The sequence below is a fragment of the Aspergillus mulundensis genome (genome assembly GCF_003369625.1).
Source record: "Aspergillus mulundensis strain DSM 5745 chromosome Unknown scaffold_3, whole genome shotgun sequence".
Lineage (NCBI taxonomy): Eukaryota > Fungi > Ascomycota > Eurotiomycetes > Eurotiales > Aspergillaceae > Aspergillus > Aspergillus mulundensis.
The window spans coordinates 1,101,591-1,123,194 of record NW_020797891.1 but is presented as its reverse complement, the minus strand read 5'-3'; the positions used below and the strand labels follow the sequence as shown (position 1 = coordinate 1,123,194).

Below are 21,604 nucleotides of genomic sequence, written 5' to 3'. Positions count from 1 at the left end.
AGTATTATTTATTTATACTAAAAAATAAAAGCTATTATTATATATTTAGTATTATAAGCCACTAAAAAAAGTATTAATATTTAAAAATACTAGTTAAAACACTACTTTACAAGCGGCTAATAATTATAATTATAGCTTTATATTTTATATAATTATTAAAGCTTTATTAACTAAAAAAAATTAAAGCTAGATTTTTAACTTTAATACGGCCTGCTATTTTATAGGTAATTACTTATTATTTTTTATACTTTATAAGTACAGGCTGCATAATAAAGCCTATACTTATAAAATTATTAATATAAGTAATATTATTATTTATAGTGTTAAAAACGCTTGTATTTACCTATACTAAGTTAATAAAAGCTTTATTAAGTATTTTTTTAAAGCGTATTTTAATCTAGACCTAAATTTTAATTTTTTATTAATAACCTAAGTATAAAAAAATAAGAATTTAGTAAAGTTCCAAGAATCTTTTTATTTATAATATAAAAATAAATATTATTACTAGATTAACGCATATTAAATACAAAGTTTCTATTATTAATATAGTTTTTTTAAATATATTTATAAATAAAATATCCGCTAAAATACTAGTATTTAGTAAAAATAAATTAAAAATTATTACTAAAGCTATCCGCGAGGATATTATATAAATATATTATTATTTAAGTTATTATAAAGTTTCTAAACTACATGGTGTAACTAATAAAAAAAATATTTTAAAGTTTATATATAATATTTATTCTATAGTAAATACTAAGTGTAAAGTTTTATAAAAAAAATAATAATAAAATAATTTAAATTATAATAATCCTATATTAATTTAATATATAAATTTTTAAATAATTCTTTTAGTAAGCTTTAGCAAGTTTAAATACTACCTAGTTATAGTAAATAATATAACTACTTTTATTATATAAGTATTACTTAAAAATAAACCTAAGGCCTCCACCATAATAATTAACTTTAATAAAAAATTAAAAACTTTAATTAATTATTATTTATATTAGTAGTAAATTAACAGGGAATTAAAAATTTTTTACTTTTTAAATTAAGCTAAAACTAAAGGTATTTAAAGCAAGGTAATACCTTTGCATATATTTAAGCTAAATAGTAAAGTTAAATATTTAAAAGGGTATTTTAATAATATTACCCGCGTAATAATAATTAATAATAATTTATTAAAATATTTATAGCTATTTATTATAAATAATATAACTTACTTAGTAAATTACCTTTTTTACCTAAAATATATAAATTTTAAGCTACTTATATAAATTTAATAGAAGTATTAATATATTAAAAATTTTAAGCCTTTAATAAGTATATTTAAGGTTTTTAATTACCGCGCCTGGGTTTATATTTTTAAAAAAAATTATATTTAATTAAAAAAAATAATACCTTAGGCGCGAGTTAAATACTAAGTAAAATATAAAAAAATTATAATTATATTTAATATATTTATATATTATTAAAGTATAAGCTTTATAAATCTTAAAATATTATTATTAATAAAAGCTATATATATAAAAATAATTATATTAATAAATACCTAATAGCTATAAATCTTATTAAAAAACTTATAAATAAAAATTTAGGTATTATTATTATAGTTATTAATAAGGTAATATTAAAAATTATTTAAATTATTAATTATAAAGTACTTATAATATATTATTTTAAGTATATAGCTACCCGTGAGAAGGTAAAGGTTATTAAAATAAATTATTAGCATGTTACTTAATAAAAAAAATACTAATTTATAAAATTTTAAAGCTAAAAATACCTTTAAATATACCTAAAAAATTAAAAAATTAGGTACTTATTACTATATTATATATATAATAAATTATACTATTATAAAAAGTAACTTAAAAATAAGCTAATCTCTTGGCTAATATAATATAAAAATTTTTTAATAATTTAAGTAAAAATATAAGTTATATATTATTAAAACTATTTTTAATACTTATTATTTACCTAACGCCTGCAAAGGGGCTATTAATTTAATTAATATTTATAAAAAGGTTATTAATTTTTTAAATACTTATATAAAAGTTATTTATTACTAAATTATTTACTTTTATAATACTATTTTTAAGCTTTATATTAACTCCGGAGGCGTTATATATTTAATACCTAAATTTTAATATTTACTTATAATAGTAAGGTTATAAACACCTACTAAGTAAGATTAAAGCTTATATTAAGTAAAAAGCATGGGAGCAAGATTTATAACTAGTAAATATAAACTTATAAATTATAAGTAATATAACATGTAAAAAACACTATTAAAAGCTATTTAAAAAAAGTAAAAATATTTAAATAATTATATATTTTTTAATTAGATTTTAATAATTTAATATTACTTAAGTAAAAAATAATAAAGTTATATTAATATAGTATTATAAAAAATTTAAAGTATTAGTACTTGCTAAAAGGCTGTTAGTATTATTATTATTATTAATAAACTATTATTTAGGTTATTAGCGCTGTAAGGTAAAATAGCTAGGTAATAAATAAGTAATTAATAAAACTAAGTAGGTTACTAAGCTAGTAAAAAAGTGTTAAGTATATAAATATATAGTAAGCATAGTATTAAATTTTATTAGTAATAATAAAAATATTAATACTAGTAATATTATTATATTAAATAATTATAAGTAAGCTATAAAATTAAAGTATATAAATTAATAGCTAGTAGTAATAAAGTATTAAATTAGTAATATTATTAATATAAAGGCTTATAAGGTTATTTATTACTTAAAAAATATAAAAAACTTTAATAATAAATAGGTATTTATATTTAAAATAAATAAATATAATAAAGTTAAATACTTTAAGGCGCGCTAGGTTATATATAGTAATTAGTAATAACTAGGTATTAACTTTATAAATAATATTACTTTAGTTTTTTTAAACATTGCTATGCGGATATTTTAAATAATAATAATTATACTTAATAAATATATTAAATAAATAAATATTATTATTACTTATTTCCACGCGGTATTAAAAAATTAAAAGATTTATATATACTAACCTTAAGGCCTTGCTAAGGGTAAATTAGGTAATATTTAGTTATTACTTATAATATTTTATAGTTTGCATTAATTAGGCTATTTTTAGTTTAAAAAACTTAAAAAAAACCTTATTTAAATAGGATTTAAATTATTATTAGTTAAACCCTGTATTTATTATAAAGAATTAGTATTTATAATAGTTTATATTAATAATTTAATTATTATTAATAATACTAAGGAGCTTATTAACAAGATTTAAAAAAAACTTAATAAGTTTTTTAATATTAAAATAATTAATAAGCTAGCAAAGTTCTTAAAATACGTTATTATTTATAATTATAAAAATAAAATAATTTTAATAAGTTAAGAACCATATATTATAAATTTTTTAAAAAAGTTAGGTTTATAAAATTATAATAGCTTTATTATTTTTATAAATTTAATATACTATTTATATTACTGTAAGATTACTTTAAAAAATATAAAAATTAAGTAAGTAAATATAAAAAATATATTAAAAGCACCTTTTAAAAATATATAATTTTTTATAGCTTATTAAATTAGCTAGTTACTAAAACTTAATTAAATATAGCTTATATAATATTCTATTTATAGCGCTATATAAATTTACCTTTAAATTATAATTTAAAGGTTATAAAAGGTCTTTTTAAATACCTTTAACATGTAAAATTTAACCTTATTTTAGGCCTTTAACTTAATAAAAAAAAGATTTATATTAATACTTTATATTAAAATTATAAAAATAAAAAGTTATTTAAGGGCTTTTTTATTTACTATATAAGCTTACTAGTTTACTAGGGTATAAAAAATAAATTATTATTACTTTATTATTTACTATTATAAAATTTATAATATTTAATAAAGTTATTAAAAAAATACTTTATATTTAAAAGCTTACTATAATACTAAGTGTTTAAAAAAAAATTTAAGCTAATAATTATTAATATAAATAGCGCTAATAGCATATGCATTATTTAAAAAATTAGGTTTAATAATATAATTAAGTAAATTAATAATTAATACTTTTTTATTAAAAACCTTTATAAATAAGGTATTATTATATTTAGCTATATTAATAATAAAAAAWTTTTTATTAATAATCTTATTAAGTTACTTAATATAATTAATTTTAATAAATTTTAAAAGGCCTTTAGGCTAGTTAGTAAAAATAGTAAGTATTAAAAAATTTAATATTTTATTTTATATATATATTAATTTTAAAGTATAACATGTAATATAGCATAAGAATACTTTATATTTAAATTATTATATAAAGCTTATTTTTTTTTATTTAAAAAATTTTACTAGCCTTATAGCCTCCCGCCTAGGGGGCTATATTAAAGGTAGTTAACTAAAAGTTAAAAAATAAATTATTTAGGTTAGGTAACCCCGTGCTACCGCCCACTATCTAGTGGCCGTGTTGTTTTTAGTTTCTTAGTACTCTCTTAATACTATTAGAGTTCTTTACTCATCAGTTCATACAAACGGTAGTCATATACTACGTGATGGGATTCGCGAGTATAGGGCGAGACATCCATGGCTTAGGAATCGACGCGGGATTTATTCTCATGTAAATCCCACACCAGCCTCACGCAAGGTCAAGAGATACGATTTCCTACTTCCAAGGTTCGACGTGTCGATGTTCGGAACAGGAAGACAACCATATAAATGATGAGCCTGTTGATATACTGAGCCAAATTTACCACAAAGACTCTATTTGGCCTCTGCATCCCAGTGCCTGGGAAAGCAGCCCTGGGCCAATGGAAACCTCTGCTTAGCATGATTCTTCCCTTGCATACTTAATAGCCGACATCACAATAAAATGACTTGCGGTTGTTTGACCCTCACACTCGGGGGCAACGCCATGCTGCACGAGCAAACTTTGCTGTTTCCGAGTTCTAGAGTTCCCAAGTCGTTCTTACAGCCAACAGGCGGCAACGATAAGAAATTGCAGGTTGATATCATTGCCAAGTGTTGGTTTTGGTGCGCTGTGGTCGGGCTAGGAAGGATGATCCTACTGGGAGCACCGATCATGCCTGTGAGCTGTGCCGCAATCCATCTGAGACTCGGGTTCCTATGTTTTCTACCTACCGTAGTGATATAAACTCTGTTGGAGTAGGGGAGAATATGCTTAACTATGGCTCACATGAACTACATACTAAAAGGAATAAATAGTTACTGTAGGTAGAAGTCTCTTGTATTACTTAATGTACTAAGCTAAATATTTTAAGGATAAATAAAAAGTTTTACGGGTGGTTATTTAAGCTAAAAAAAACCTTTTTTTTACTAAAGCCCTAAGGCCGCTAGTAGCCTTAAATACTTATTTTTAATACTTTTTTTTATTTATATTAAAAACTTTTTTAAATTAATAAGCCATAAGCTACTAGTATAAAAAAAGTTTTTTTTTAAATTAATAAGTTATAAGTTATTAATATTAAAAAAAGGCTTTTTTAAAGGTATAATTTATAAGTAAGTATTAAAAAGCTAATAATTAAAATAATAAAAGTAATAAGTATTAATAAAAGCTTTAGGTATTAATAAGCCTAAAATAATTTTTAAAAATATAAATAAATAATAATAAAATTTATAAAATAATAAACTTTTAATAAAAGCTTTAAACATTAGGTGGCCCGGAGGTAAAGTAAATAATAAATAAAAAATTAAGTAATTTATAAATATAGGGGCTAGCTAGCATATTTACTAGCTTTTTTATAAATTATATAGCCCTTTTATAATTAAAAAAATAATAATAAATATTAAAATATATAAAAGCTATTTTAAGGGTAAAATAAGGCCTAGTTTATATAAAAAATATTATTAGCTAGTAATAATAAACTAGTATATAATAATTTATTTAAGAATTTTAATTTTTAGTATAGGGTAAATTACCCAGTATAATAATATATTAAATTTATTAAAGTATATATTTTAAGTATTAATTTTTCCTAAAAAATTTAATATTAGTATAATATTATATATTTTAAAGGGTATAGTATTAGCCTAGTAGCTATAGTAAGTATAATTAAGCCTTAAATATAAAGTTTTTAGGGCGTAAGCTAATAAAATTATAATAAAAATTATAATCCTAAATAATAATATTTTTTTTATTAAAAAATAAAATTATTATAATAGCTTATATATGCCAGGAGCTAATAATATTATTTAATTACTTAATTTAAAAAAGTTTTAAGGTTTTAAAGGCTATTAGCCACGTGGTGCAGCCATGCTTTAAAGCTTAAAAAAATATTAAATAAAAATTTTAATTAAGGTAATTAATAAGTTAGCCATGCTAGTAAGCCTATATTTTAGTATTTAAAAATAAAACTTTTTATAGGTAAATATAAAAAGTGCTAAAAATTTTATTAAACTAAGCTAGGAATATATTAACCTTTAATACTATAATAAAAATATTATATAAAACTAAAATAAGGTTTTAAAATAATATAATATTAAACTACCTTTGCTATAGGGTTAATTTTTAAAAATAAAAATAAAATAATAATAGGCTAAAAATAAAAATTATTAAGCATGGTTTTATAATATATAAGTTATTATAAGTTTAGTATAAAAAGGCTAATTCTAGTATAAAAACTACTAAAAAACTTACTTATATAAGCTTAAGAAAAAATTTTAGTAAGGCTTTAAAGTATTGTTAGACTAACAAGTCTTAAATATCTCTACTAATAATAAAGATATTATTAAAGGAATTTAATTAATAAAAATAGAGTATTTTAAACCCTGCTAAATAATATTAATAAAGTTACTTAAAAATTTAAAAAGAAGGCTGGCTTTAAGACTATTTTTATAAACTTTTAAGCTATGCTTAAGCTATTTTTAATTAAAAAGTAAATATAAGTTTAAATACTTTACGCATGGGTTTTTACTTTAACTTATATTTAAGGTTTACCCTAGCCTTGCCTAACTAGTAATTAAAATCCTAAATATTAATAACCTAGTTAAGTTATATAACTTAATATAATAATAAAATATACCAAGCCCTTAATAACCTAAGGCTAAAGCTTAGGTTACCTAAGGTGTTAATTTTAAATTAATAGTAAATTAGCTTTAGTAATATTAAATAAAAAATATTAGCCTTAATATTTTTTTTTAATTAAAGGGTTGTCCGCGACCCGCTGCTAAATTAAAAAAAATAATAATAAAATACCACTATTATTATTAATATTAATACTAAACATAACTTTATTATTACTATTCTTAACTTTATTAAAGTATTATTTAATATATTAAATTTAGTACCTTATCCTTATTATTTATAGCACTTTAAATAAAATATAATATTTATTTATAACTAAAAAAAAGGTAGCGCTTTAATAATACCTGGTATAAAAATATAATTTATAATATAATTTATAATTTTATAAATTTTTAAACTTATTAAATTTTTTACTAAATAAAATTTTTTTTTTTTATTATAATTAAAAAAAGTCCTTTCGGGCGCTGCCCTAGCTTTTTAATAAATAAAAAAAAAGTGCCTTATTATAATTATAATAATTTAAAATACCCCTACCTTTACCCCTTATACTTTTACTATAGTATAATTATAAAACCCCTTTAATATAATATTTTTATTAATTTTAAAAGCCCTTAGTGTTTTTAATCTTTTTTTATACCTATTTTTTTTTTAGGTTTAATAACTTTAATTTTAATTAGTTTTTGGGCGGTAATAATAATAATAATAACTAGTATAACTTATATTTAATAAGCACCTTTAAAATATATAATAAGGTTATAAATAATAATTTAATAAGTTTTTTTATTTTAATAATTACTAACTAGTGGTGCTCCGCCGGCGCTTTATTAAATATATTAATTTTTAATTTTATAATAACTACCTTATTATTAAATTATAGCCCCCGCGCCTGTTAACTTACCTTTTTTTACTTTTTTTAGTACTATACTAGCCTTTATTTTTATTAATACCCTTACTATAGGTTTTATATTACTACCCCCTTAAGTTTTTTTTTTAGCCTTTAACCTTTTTTTTTATAAGTATACCTTATTCTTAACTAGTTTACTAGTAAAATAGCTTTAGTATAAATATTAGCTAATAAAAAATAGGTTTACTTATAGTGCGTGAAATATATTTAGGTATATAAAAATAATAAGTTAATTAATAGCCCTAACTACTATGTTTATTTAGTTATTAAATATAATTACTTTTATTATATTTATAATAAGAGCACCTGTTTTTCCTTATTATTTTATATAAAAAAATATTACCTTTTTATAATAAATTAACCCTGCTAACCATAATAAATATATTTATTACTAAAATATATTTATATATTAAATTAAGTTAATAATAAAAGCTTATAATAAAAAAATAAGCACTAAGGTTTAGGTAATAAAAATATTAGCTTTAGCTATTTAAAAGCTTATATAATTTTTTAGCTTATTATTAAATAGCCCCTGGCTTATTTTAATAATAGCTAAAATAGTTACTAGTTTTTTAATATTTTTTTTTAAAAACAAGCCTGTTATGCCTTTTTTTTTAAAAAAATATTAAGTATAAAAAAAATACCTATAAAGGCCCCTGCTCCTGCTCCTAATATTAAATAATAATTTTTTATTATAGCCTTTGCCGCGTAGCTAGTTATTATTTTTTTTTAAAAAAAAAATAAAAAAAATTTTTTTTAACACTTTAACTTTAATATAAATATAGTTTTTTATTTTAAATTATAATTTAAAATAAGTTTTAATACTAAGTTAGTAGCAGTCTAGCTATAGTTTATTAAACCTTAAAATTTTATAAAAAAATAAAAAAGGTAACTATTTTACTTATAGCCTTAGGTATAATTTTAAAATTTTATAAAATAAAAAATTTTGCACCCCTTTTTAAAACTATAGGTAATTAGTAATAATTAAGTAGTAGTTTAATAATTTTTTAATAATACTAGTGGTTTATTAAACCTTAAAACCTAATAAAAAAAGGTATTTAACTTAATAAGGTTATTATTTTTTTTTAAACTAGTRGTAAACTAGTATTATTATAGCTAGTTTTTTATAATTTACTAGGGCTTTTTATACATGCTTAAAATTAAAAAGTAATTTTTATAAATTTTTATAGTTAGGCTAGCCCTTTTATTTAATAAAAAATTTATTATATTTATAAATATATTATTTTTTAAAAATAGCCTTAACTTTTTATTTTTTTTTATTAACTAACTTTATAATTAGTAATTACTTTTTTTTAGGCTTATCTTACTATATAAATAGTTTTAAAAAAAATATAAAATATTAAATAAATCTTTAACTAACTATATATACGAGTAAGCCGGAGCTAATATACCTACTTTTTAATAATAAATTTAATTTTAAAGGGTTTATTATACTTTAGGTTAAGTTTTTTACTTAAATATATTAATTTAATATTTTTTAAAAATACTAAAATATTATTTTTAACCTTAAATTTTATTAAATAATGTTTTTAATTATGGTAAAGCACCTACTTTTTTTATACCTTATTTATATAATCTTGTAAGTTTTTATAAAGCTATTTTAAATAATATAAGCACTTTTTTATAAAAAAAATAAAATATTAATTTTTTAGGTTTTTAAGCCTAGGGATTACTAGTTTCTATTTATAGCTTATTATTAATAAAGTATAGCTAGTTAAATTATTTTTTAAGTTATTATAGGTAAAGCGTGCTAATAGTAAGTATAATACTTAATTACTTTATTAGTAATTATAATACACGCGTAAATATACCTTAAGTATTTAATTTTAATGCTTAATTTAACTATTTAATTAAAAATAATATACTATACTAAGTTATTATTTAATATATAGTATTTAATAAAAAGTAAACCTTAATTTATTACTATGCTTTAGGGCAACCCTGTATTATATATAATTTTTTAATAAATAAATTAGCTAACTTTTTTATAGTAATTTTATTAGTAATAAAAAAATATTTTACTTTTTTACTAAATTAATTTATAATTACTAAAATTATATTATAAACGCGCCCTTTATACTTTAATAAAGGTAGGTTAATAATAAAATTTATAAAAATATTTTTTTATAATGCATTTAGTATTAAAAAAAATATTAAACTTTTTTAAAGTAACTACCTTAAAACCTTACACCTTTAGTATAAAAAATATTTTTTAATATATACACGCGTATTTTTATTAAGCTTTTTTTATTAAAACTTACAGGTAAGTAGTTTAATAATTTTTTTATAATTAAAATAGCTTATATAAAAATTATTATAATATTATTTTATAATCTTATATTATAACACGGGTACAGGAGGTATATAAATAATATTTTTATAAAAAAAAAGTTTTTTTTATATTATTTAATAATAAAAAAGGCCTGCCTTAAATTAATAAAAATTATATTTTTAAGTTATTATTATAATTAGCTTATAAAAGTATTTTTTTATTAAGCTATAATTAATTATTACTAAAGGGTATTTATAACTAGTTTAGCAGTTTTTTTTACTTACTACCTTTATAATAAATATTTTAAGATATAAAAATTTTAGGTACTTATAAGCCTAACCACGCAAAAAAATAGCTAGGTTTTTTAATATTATTTTAGTAGTAATTTATTAAGGGGATAAACTTAACTTTTTTTATAAAATAAAAAGTATTTTAGCTTAATACTTTTTATTTTTTATTATATAATTTAATTATTATAATAATATATTTATTAAATTATACTTGCCTAGCTTATACTTAATTTTAAAGTTATAAGCTATAAATAATTTTACCTATTATACCTACCTTTAATTTAAAATTTTTATTATAAAAAAATAGCGCAGGTTATTATAATTATATTATATATATATAAAATATAAAAAGCCCTTAAAATAATAATACTACTTTTTAAAGTACTTAATTATTATAAGTAATTTTTAATTATAAACCTTATAGTAAAGCTTAGGTTTATATAATTAATAAAAATAAAAAGTTATAAAATACTACTAGTCTTATTTTTTTTACTAGGTAACTTTTTTTATTTTAGCTATATAATAATCTTAGTAATAGTAAACCCTAATATATTAATAATAATAAATTTTTTTTTAAGATTAAAGTACTATAGTATTAATAGTTTAATAAAGTTTAACTTAATTTTTTTAAAAATATTTTTCATATTAATAAGAAATAAAAAAGGCCTGTTTTTATATTTTTTTATTATTTTTACTAAAAGCTAGGTTATTAAACATGTTACTTTAGCATAGCTAAAAATAAAATATTAAAAGTAGTTTATAAAGCCTAAAAAAACCTATAATTTATAAAATAATATTAATTTTAGTTAATTAATAATAGTCCGGCTATAATCCGGATTAATAAATATTTTTTTTATTTAATAATAAAGCCTAAAAACTTTACCTTCTTTTTATAAAAACTATATTTTAATAATTTTACATATAAATTATGCCTTTTTAACTAATTAAAAACTTTTTAAATATAATATACATGTTTTTTTTATCTTGGAGAAAATAAAAATATTATTAAAGTAAATAATATAAAATTTATTAAAAATCCTGCTTATAGCTATATTTATATAAAATTAAAATATAGCTAGTATATTTATTAAGCTAAAGGGCATAACTATATACTTATAATAATTATAATAGGTTTAAAATATTATTTTTTATTTATCTTTTTTTTTTAATTTATATTTTATAATATATATTATATAAATTTAGCTTGGTAAAATATTATATATTTACTAGCTAATTTATTAGCTTGTTAATACATGGTAATAAATAATAATTTTTATTAGTTATTATATTTAAACTATAGTAGTTAATATAAAAATATAAAAATTTATTAAGTTTTTAAATAAAAAGTACTAGCACTTTAGCACTACTTTAAAATAGCTTAATTTATTTTTTTTTAAGTATTTTATTAAAATACTTTTTTAATATTTATAACTTATACTAGGAAAGACTATAAATAAAACCTTATAAAGGCTTTTTACCTTTTTTTAATAAAATTTTATGCTTTACTTTACTAGTTAAAAATTAAGTAGCTTTTTATTTAAAAAAAACTTTATTTTAATAAATATATTAAGGTGGCAGGACCACCTTTACTCCCTTTTTAATTTTTTTTAATTAATAAAGTACTATAAGTACTAGTTTTTTATGTATAATTTTTATAAACTTTTATAATATTTTAATTTTAATAAAAAGTATATAATTTTACTAGGTTTATTTTGCTATAATAAAATAAAAATTTAAATTTACTTTAATTATTTAAAAACACCCTAGGACTACTTAATAATTTTTATAAATAAAATTAATAATATAATATATTAAGTTAAATATTTTTATAACTTTTTTTAAATTATAAACCTAAGTACGGGCTTATAAATGCTTATAATAAAAAATAAAAATATTATTAGTATATTAAACTAGCTATATTATATAATTAGTATTTATTTTAATCCCTTACTTTTATAAATATTAAATTAAAATAAAATTAGTATTAGCCCTAGTATTAAATAGTACCTTAAATTATTAATTTACCCTATTTTTTTATATTCTAAAATCTATAAAAATAGGAAAGGTAGTCTTTTTTTTAAATTATATAGCTTTAATAACTTAAAACTAGTAAATTATTATTTATTTTTTACTAGTTTTTTTAGGTTTTTTTTATTTAAACAAGCCTTTAACAGGTAACCTAATTTACTATAATTAAAATAAAGGTCCTTCTTTTTGCAGCGCTTTTTTTTTTAAAAAAAGTAAGTTATTACTCTTTTTCTTATTTTTTTTTTTAAGAAAAGCTATTTTACTGCTGTTCTAGTTCTAGCCCAAGTTATTTTTATTTTTTTTATTTTTAAAGTTAAAACTAGCTTTAAACTTTTTTTTAGCTTTTAAGGCCTTATTATACTTTAAAATAAACTTTATATAAATTATTACTATATTTACGCTAATAAAAGTTTTTAGGGGGTTTTTTAACTTTTTTAAGTATAAATAAATATTTTTATTATATATTTTAATAAGGATTTATACCCTAAACTTTAAATTATTAAAATATAGGTTTAACTTTATAAAGCAAAGTCCTTAAAAAGCAGTATTTTAAGTACCCTATTATTTAGTTAAAAATTACTAGGTAGTATAATAACCCTAGTTTATAGCTAGGTTAACCTACATGCGTATAAAATTTTTAAAATTTATTTAAATTAGATTATTATTCTAAAGCTTGGCTTAACCTTTTTAATAATTATAAGTATTTTTTAAAGCTTTTTAAATAATAAATATAATTTTTTTATTATTTATTTAAAATTATTTAGGGGCGCTATAAAAGTAATTTTTTAAATTTTTAAACTAGATTTTAAGCCTTGTTATATTCCTTTTTTTAAAGGCTTAACTTTTTTAAACTTAATTTTAGGCTTTTAAAAAGCCTTATTTCTTTTTTAATAATAATTATAAATTTTTATAGCCTTATTTTACTTTCTTTTACTTTAATATAACGCTTTTTAAGTAGCTTTTTTATTATTAATAATACTTTTAAATTTTTTAAAATTAAACTTACTTATACTAGTATTAGGATCTAATAATAAAGTAGCTTTAAAATAATAACTTAATTTATTATTTAAGCTTAACTTTAAACTAAAACTAAAAGAATTACTAAAGTTAAATATTTTTAAAGCTTATTATAAAGGTTAATAAAATAATTAATATAAGGGTTAATAAAAAAAATCAATATAAAAGCTAATAAATTAATATTATTTTACCTTTAAATTATAAAGGTAATTTTTTTATTTTTTTTAAAGTATTTTAATTTTAATATGTAATATAAATTATAGCATAATTAAAAAATAAATAACCTAGGTATAATAATTTTAAACTACTCCCCTTTTAAAATAGCTTTAGTTATAATAAATTTTAATTTAATAAGTTATAATAATAATATAAAAAAATAAAGTAAAAAGTATATTTTACCCTACACCTTACTAAGCAAGTAATTTAAATTATTTAAGTTAAATTTTTTTATTTAATTATTTTTAATAATAATAGGATTTTTAAGCATGGGTAAAAAAACATTTTTTTAATTATTTAAGTTTAAATTTTAAAAACCTTAATTAAAACACTTATAGACTACTTCCGCTTATTTTTTAAAAATTTAATTTAAAATATTATTATTAAAAAAGTTTAAAAAGTAATAGGTAAAAGTAACTTTAATTATAAAATTAATAAGTTTTAAAAAATTTTACTAATAATAAAAATATTAATAAAAAAATTTAATTAATAAAAATAAAGTATTTTAAACCCTGCTAAATAATATTAATAAAATTACTTAAAAATTTAGGAAAAAGGCTGGCCTTAAGGCTATTTTTATAAACCTTTAAGTTATACTTAAGTTATTTTTAATTAAAAAGTAAATATAGGTTTAAATACTTTATATATAACTTTTTATTTTAACTTATATTTAGGGTTTACCCTAGCCTTGCTTAATTAATAATTAAAATTTTAAATATTAATAACCTAGTTAAGTTATATAATTTAATATAATAATAAAATATACTAAGCCCTTAGCGGCCTAAGGCTAAAGCTTAGGTTACTTAAGGTATTAACTTTAGATTAATAGTGGATCAGCTCTGGTAATATCAAATGAAAAAATGTTGGCCCTGACAAGTATTTAAATACCTTAGGCCCTAATAACTTAGTAAGGCTATTTATTATTTATTTTTTAATAAAAATAAACTAAATATTAATCATGCCTTTAGCCTTTTTTTCCTAAATAAAATAATATTAAATATTAATATACTTACTTTAGGTATAAAGCTAGGGGTTACTAGCTAGTATTATAGTATTTTTATTATTTTTATAAATTATAATAATTATAAAATTTACCTTTTAAGTATTTATAAGCTTTTTTAGCAAGTAATAAAATTAAATAGCCTTTTTAATAACTTATATTTTTTTATATACTTAGCTTTATAAAAAGATAAGGCTATAATAAATTAATATTTAAAAAATTAGTTAATAGCTATAAAACCTATATAAAATATATATTTAAAAGTAAAATAGTATATTTTTAAATTACTACCCTAGTTAGTATTAGTATAACTAGTTAGTAGTTAAAAATTCTTAAAAAATACTAGTTTATAATTTATAAAGCCTTAAAAATAGTAAAACACATGCTTAATAATTATTATATATTTTTTTATAAATTTAGTAAAAAAATAGCTTAAAATAAACATGGGGTAGGTAATATTAGCCTAAGTACTTAATATAAGGTATATTAAAAACCTAATAATACTTTAATATTACTTTAAAATATTTACTAAAGCTATATATTTTTTAAAAGCAGGCTTTAATTTTAAGCAGGGATTTATTAATATATTATAAACCTTAAAGTTATTTATATTAAATTAATAAAAAATCTTATTTATATAGCCAAGCTAAAAAAGCTAAAGTATTTAATTAACTTAATTTTAGTGTACCTTTATACTAAAATAATAATAATAAGGGCTAAAATTAAATATTTTAAATTATTTATTTAGGGCATTCTTAATCTTTTGTATTTAGTTTTTATTTATACTAACTAGTAATAAATTATTTTTATATATAATAATAAAGATCTTACTATTAATAAAAACTCCTAGGTTTAAATAAATAAAATAAAAGCTTAATATAATTAAAAAGTTTATAAATAATTAGTACTAAATTTATAGTACTTGCTTTAAGTTATAAAAAGTTTTTTTAAAGCTAGTAAACATGCTTAAAGCTATTAATGAAAAAAATAAGGTTATTTTATAAAAATTATAATATTAATATTCTTATATAAAAATATTATTTTTATATTTATTTATTAAATTTTAAGGTTAAGCGCGGTGGTAATAATAAAAAAAAGCTTATAACTTATTAATTTTACTACCCTAATAAAGGTTTTATAATAATTAAGTTTATAAACTTACTTAAAGCCATAAACTACCTAGTAAGCTTTATAATAAAAAATTTAGCCTTTTAATTTTTTTTTAACCTTTAAAACTTATTTATTAAGAAGCAAGTATTTTTTAAAAAGTAAATTAATAAAATTTTAGGTTTTATTTTTTAATTAAAAAATTATTTTTTTTTACATACCCTTAAATTACTTATTTTATTTATTTTTAACCTTAGCTTGCTAAATTATTAATTTATTTTTTTTTAAAAATTTACTTATAAAGTATTATAGCTAGTACTAAAATATTATTTAAGCTAGACTTACTAGTTAGTACTTAAAAATTATTAAAATAAGGTTTATTAGCTAGGGTAATTTTATTTTATATAACTTTAGTAATATTTTAAAAATAAAATAAATAGGCTAGCTTATCTAGGATTTAAAAAGCCCTTTTAAAATTAATAATAGCCTAAGCATGTATATAATATACTAGGCTAGTATTATAAGAATTAAAATTTAAGTTTTTTAAAAATATATTAGCTTTAATAGCTAAGTTAATAGCTTTTATTACTAAATTTTTAAAGTTTATATACTTAAAAAAGTTCCTAGGAGCTAAGCTTTTTAAAAATTTATTTTAAAGGTTTTTTTTAATATTTAGGCTAGTGTTAGCTAGTACTTTTTTAAAAATAAAGATTTTTTTAAAAAAAATAAAAGCTTTAAAAATAGGAATTTTTAAAAAAGTAGGGGCTTTAAGTACCTTAGGGATAAAAATCCTTAAAGGGCTTAAAGGTAAGGCCTTAGGAATAAAAAATTTTGGAGGGCTTGGAGTTTTAGTAACTTTTAATAAGGCCTTAAAAATAAAGGTTTTTAAAGGTACTAAAGTAGTTACTTTTAGTAAAAAATCTAGTTTAATATAATAATTCTTAATAATATTAATATTATATATTAAAATCACATGGCTATTATTTAGGAAAACCTAGTGTAGCTTATTTATTTTTTTATTAAACTTAACTAGCCTTTTAATTTTTATTTTACTATTTTTATAAAGCTTTTTTTACTTTTTTAATAGGTTTAAAATATAAACCTTAAACTAAAAAATATAAACATAAAAAATATTTAGTTAATAACTATACCAGGCTTTATAAATATAATATTATTTAATATAAAATATAAAGTTTAATTATATAAATAATTAATATTTTTATAAAACTTAAATTATATATTAGCTAGGGCTCTAGTATTATATAATATAAATTATATAAAGTTAAATAGCTTATTAATAAGTACTTTAGTATAATTATTTTATTTATACTAGTTTATATTAAAGGTTTTTATAATAGCTTTAAAGCTATAAATAAGGCATTATAAATTATAAATATTTTCCCCCCTTTAGTTATAATATACACGGCGCAGCAGGAACTTAGGTATATTATACTAGTAAATAATAAAAAAAGCCTAAGTAATAAATTTGTTCTTGCTAGCTAGTGTTATAACCTAGTAGTAATAAAATTTATTATTTATAATAAAATTAATATATACTTTTTTATTAAATAAAAGTAAATATAGGCCGGAGATATTTATATAAAAAAGTTTAAATAATTAATTAATAAGTATTATAGTGCCCTTGTAAGGCTTGGCCTATTAGTATATAATAATATAAAATTTATAAATATAATTTTTAGGTATATGCGTGCTATAAACCACTTTTTTTATTTTATTAAGCTAATTTTTAAAAATATAGCTTATTTATTAATACTAAAGCTAGAAAATTTTATCCTAAAAAATAAAAACTATTAATATTAAAATAGCTAGTATTACTAGCCCCTGGTAAAGGTTAAAAAAATATTTTATAAATTTTAATAGCCGTGTACTATGCTAAATTATAATTATATAAAATAATAATATTAGTACTTTATAACTTTTTAGCTTTTATATTTTATTAATTAAAGTTAACTAAGTAGTACTTATTTAATAGTTAAAAAATAAAAATTAATATAAAAAACATGTTTAAGTAATATAAAATATTATTTAAAATTAAAATTTTAAGCCAGCTATTAATATAGTAGGGAATTTTAATAATATTAATACCTTAAGTATTAAAAGCTTTAGGGCTAATATTTTTAATATTAAGGCTAGTATAAGGCTTAAGGTTTTAAAATAAAAAGTAATTATAAGTAATATGTTATATATAATTATTATTTAAGGTAATTTATTAAATAAAATTATTTTAAATAATTTTTTACTTAAAATTTAAGCTAATTTAAGTTATAAGCGCTAGCTTAAGCATAAGCTTTATATTTTCCATAAATTTAAAGTTTTTTTAGGGGTGCTTAGCGCTTTTACTATTATAATTTTCTTAATTATTCCTAAGTTTAAAATAAAATTAATAACAGGTTTTTTAACTATAAAAAAGCGCGTTATAATAAAAATAGTAATAAGTAATAATATTCGCGGTGCCTTTATTTTTATAAACTTAAATAATATTAATATAATTTTTATAGTATTTAATATTAGGCTTTATAAATACCTTATTAAAAAAAGTGCTAGGGTACTAGTGCCCTGGTTTTAGTTTAATTTAGTAAACTTAGTAGTAATTATAAAGTTATTTAAAAAGGTAATTAATATAATAATATTTCCTAAAAAAATATTTAATAATATAGTTATTAAAGTATATAATCTTAAAATAATTAAATTAATTACCTAGGGCTTAATAAAAGGTAATAATAATAAGCTTAACTAAAAAAATAATATTAATATATATAAATTCCTACTAGATTTTCCTAAGCTTTTTACTAAAGTTAGGGATGCTTTTATTATAAAATAAAAATATTAAGTTAGCCCAGGCCTTAAAAATTATAGTATTAATATTAAGTTTAAAATAGTTTTTAATTTTATTAAGTAGCTTATATATTATTTACTTGTTAATAAAAAAAATTTTATAAATTAAAACTTAAATAACTAAAAATTAAAGCTATAGCATGGTCTTAATTTTACTACTAAATCTTAGCCTTATTATAGTTTACTAGGGGTGTAGGCTTAGTAATAGCCTTAGTAATAATAGCCTTAATAATAAGTTAAGTAAAAAATATAATAATAATTAAAACTTTATTATTAATACTTATATTTTTAACTTAGCTTATAGTAAATTATTAGCTAGGGGTTTTAGTATTTTTGCCTGCTAAAGCTAGTATAATAAAAAAGGAACTAGTAAGGGTTTTTATAAGGTATTTTTAATTTAATTACTTTAAAAAGTAGCTATAGCCAGCCTTTTAAAGTTTTAAAAATACTTACTAGTTTTATTTAACCTACTAGTTTTTTAAGGTTAGAACCAGGATGTTCTTTGCTTTAATTAAAATTATTTTTTTTTATTTTAACTTAATATAAAAAAGCTAAATAATAAAAAAATAAAGTAGTTTAAGTACTAGGGATTAAATTACTTAGGAAATAAAATTAAGAACTAAAAAAAAATAAACCCTAAAAAGTTACTATAATAAAATTAAAATTAAATAGGCTAAAGCCTATACCAGGATAGTTATAAAAAAAAAGCTAGTAACTAAAAATAGCTAGTTAAATATTTAAAGGTTAGTTTAAATTTTTAAAAAATAATTAAAATTAAAGTTTAAATTAAGGAACCTAAAGGTGTTATAATATTTTTAAAGGTTTTAAAACTTTTTAGCTACTAAAAAAACTTATTTTTATTAAAAAATTAAATGCATGTGGCCCTAGGAAGCAGGGGTTTATAAAATTAAAAGTTAATTAAAAAAGTAAAAAAAAAATAAAAAATTTAAGGTATAAAAAAAAGTTATAATATTTATATTTTTATAATAAAGGTCTTACCTTAAGTATAAGGCTTTTTAACTATTATAATAACTAGTAAAATTAAAAATAATAAAGCTAAATAGTAAAATAAGAAAATATTATATATTTAGTTAGTATAAGTTAACTTAAAAAAACTTTTAATTAAGTATATAAATTAAGTAAACCCGGGCTTATAACCTATTAAAAAAAATAAATAATTATTATAAATAAAAGTTTTTTATATTACTTAGTATACTAAGCTAAATATTTTAAAAATAAATAAAAAGTTTTACAGGTGGCTATTCGGGCTAAAAAAACCTTCCTTTACTAAAGCCCTAAGGCCGCCGGTGGCCTCAGGCACCCACTTCCAGCACTACGCTACCAGGAAGAGGACCCTGTCTCTTCAGTGATGCTTTTTGTTCATATCTAGGATTTTGTCAAACAGCTGGCTCTACGGCGTGCTTAAGGCCTAGCCCTGGGCTTCCTGACCCCGCTCTAGAAGGTGGACCCTGCAATCCCTTGGGGTGAGGTCCTGTGCTGTCGGTCTTGGTGTGACTTTATGTGCATTAGGGCTAAGCTACTCAGGTACCAAGCCTCCAGTCACCAATCGTTAGGCACTGAACTACGAACAGAACAGCAAATAAGGCCTTCCTCTATTTCAGGAACAAAGAAATAACAACACAGCCACCAACAGGAAAAGCTAACACGCACAAGATGCATTATGATGGAGGCAGCAAGGCTGCCTTTGCTAACTCTCGGGATCGCTCCTCCATCAGCATATCTAAAATCTTGATTCAGGCTGTAGTGGGCTGCGATATTCCAATGCTCAAAAGATTGCAAGACACTCATCGATGCTGCGCTTCTTCTCTACAGACTGACTCTTCACTCTCTACAACGTGTGCCTTCCACTTCATATTGCCATAGCAAACTAGCAAGCACCGTGCTCTTCGTTCTTGCTCTTCTGTTCGGACTGATCCCCTCTGCCGTGGCAAACGTAGCAACAACCAATGGCTCATACAGTGAAGACCTTGTACAATGCTTGCCACAGGACAACAGGACCCTCTCAACAACCAGCGTCTCCTTCAAGTCCAACTATTCCGCGTCACCACTTACCTGGACTACAACTATGAACTGGGATACGTATCCCAAGCTCAACTCCATGTATTACAATTACCGTCAGTTCTACTTCGGGTATTCCCCAAGTAACGCAGGCGATTCTACGACCTCGTTCCGCGCCTGCAGCCTCTTCTTCTACGACCCGACTCTGATCGAACCCTTTGTGATATCTCCGGGTTCCAATACAGAGCAATCCTTCAACCAGAGCAGAGAGTTTCCCCAGCAATGTGTCGCAGATCTCACGGCACGTTTTGACCGCGCTGCGAGGGAGAATGTCACGCTTCGATCGGACGAAGATATTGCTGCCTTTTGTGGGCAACAAATTGATGATCTGGACGAGTATCACCCGGAGTCCTGCAGGGGGTATATCCTGTCGATTATTGACACTGAAGGTATTCACACCATCAGTTATTTCTTTTTAAGGACGCATTACTGATATACTGCATCCAGCTTTCACCACCAACGCGTCCCAGCCAGCAAACTGCACCCTCAGCACCGGCGAGAACTACAACCTTCGACCGGTCACTAGTACCGGGTTCACGAGTATCTGGCAGACGGTTGCGGGCACGACGCCCGTTATTACGATCCTGTTTCCCCCTGGCTCGAATGACTCGGATATAGAGCCCGAGACGCACTACGCTGTGCTGAGAGCTGCAACGGACTTGCTTCCGCTACTGGAGAGTGGCTCAAGGGCTTTGGATGCTAGCTCGACCTACCTTGTTTGGCTGAGTTGCGTGGTGGGCGTTTGCTTTGCTGTCAGCGAGGTTTCAAGCATGTAG

At 20.1% G+C, this 21,604-nt stretch overlaps 1 protein-coding gene across 1 annotated transcript; it reads left to right on the top strand.

Moving 5' to 3' along the window:
- Positions 1-20,835: 20,835 nt before the first annotated feature.
- DSM5745_04108 (uncharacterized protein) lies at positions 20,836-21,604 on the top strand (the record flags this gene model as incomplete). The annotated part of the gene is made up of 2 exons (XM_026746124.1): positions 20,836-21,217; positions 21,276-21,604. The coding sequence occupies 2 exons, from the start codon at positions 20,836-20,838 to the stop codon at positions 21,602-21,604; spliced, it is 711 nt and encodes a 236-aa protein (XP_026605120.1).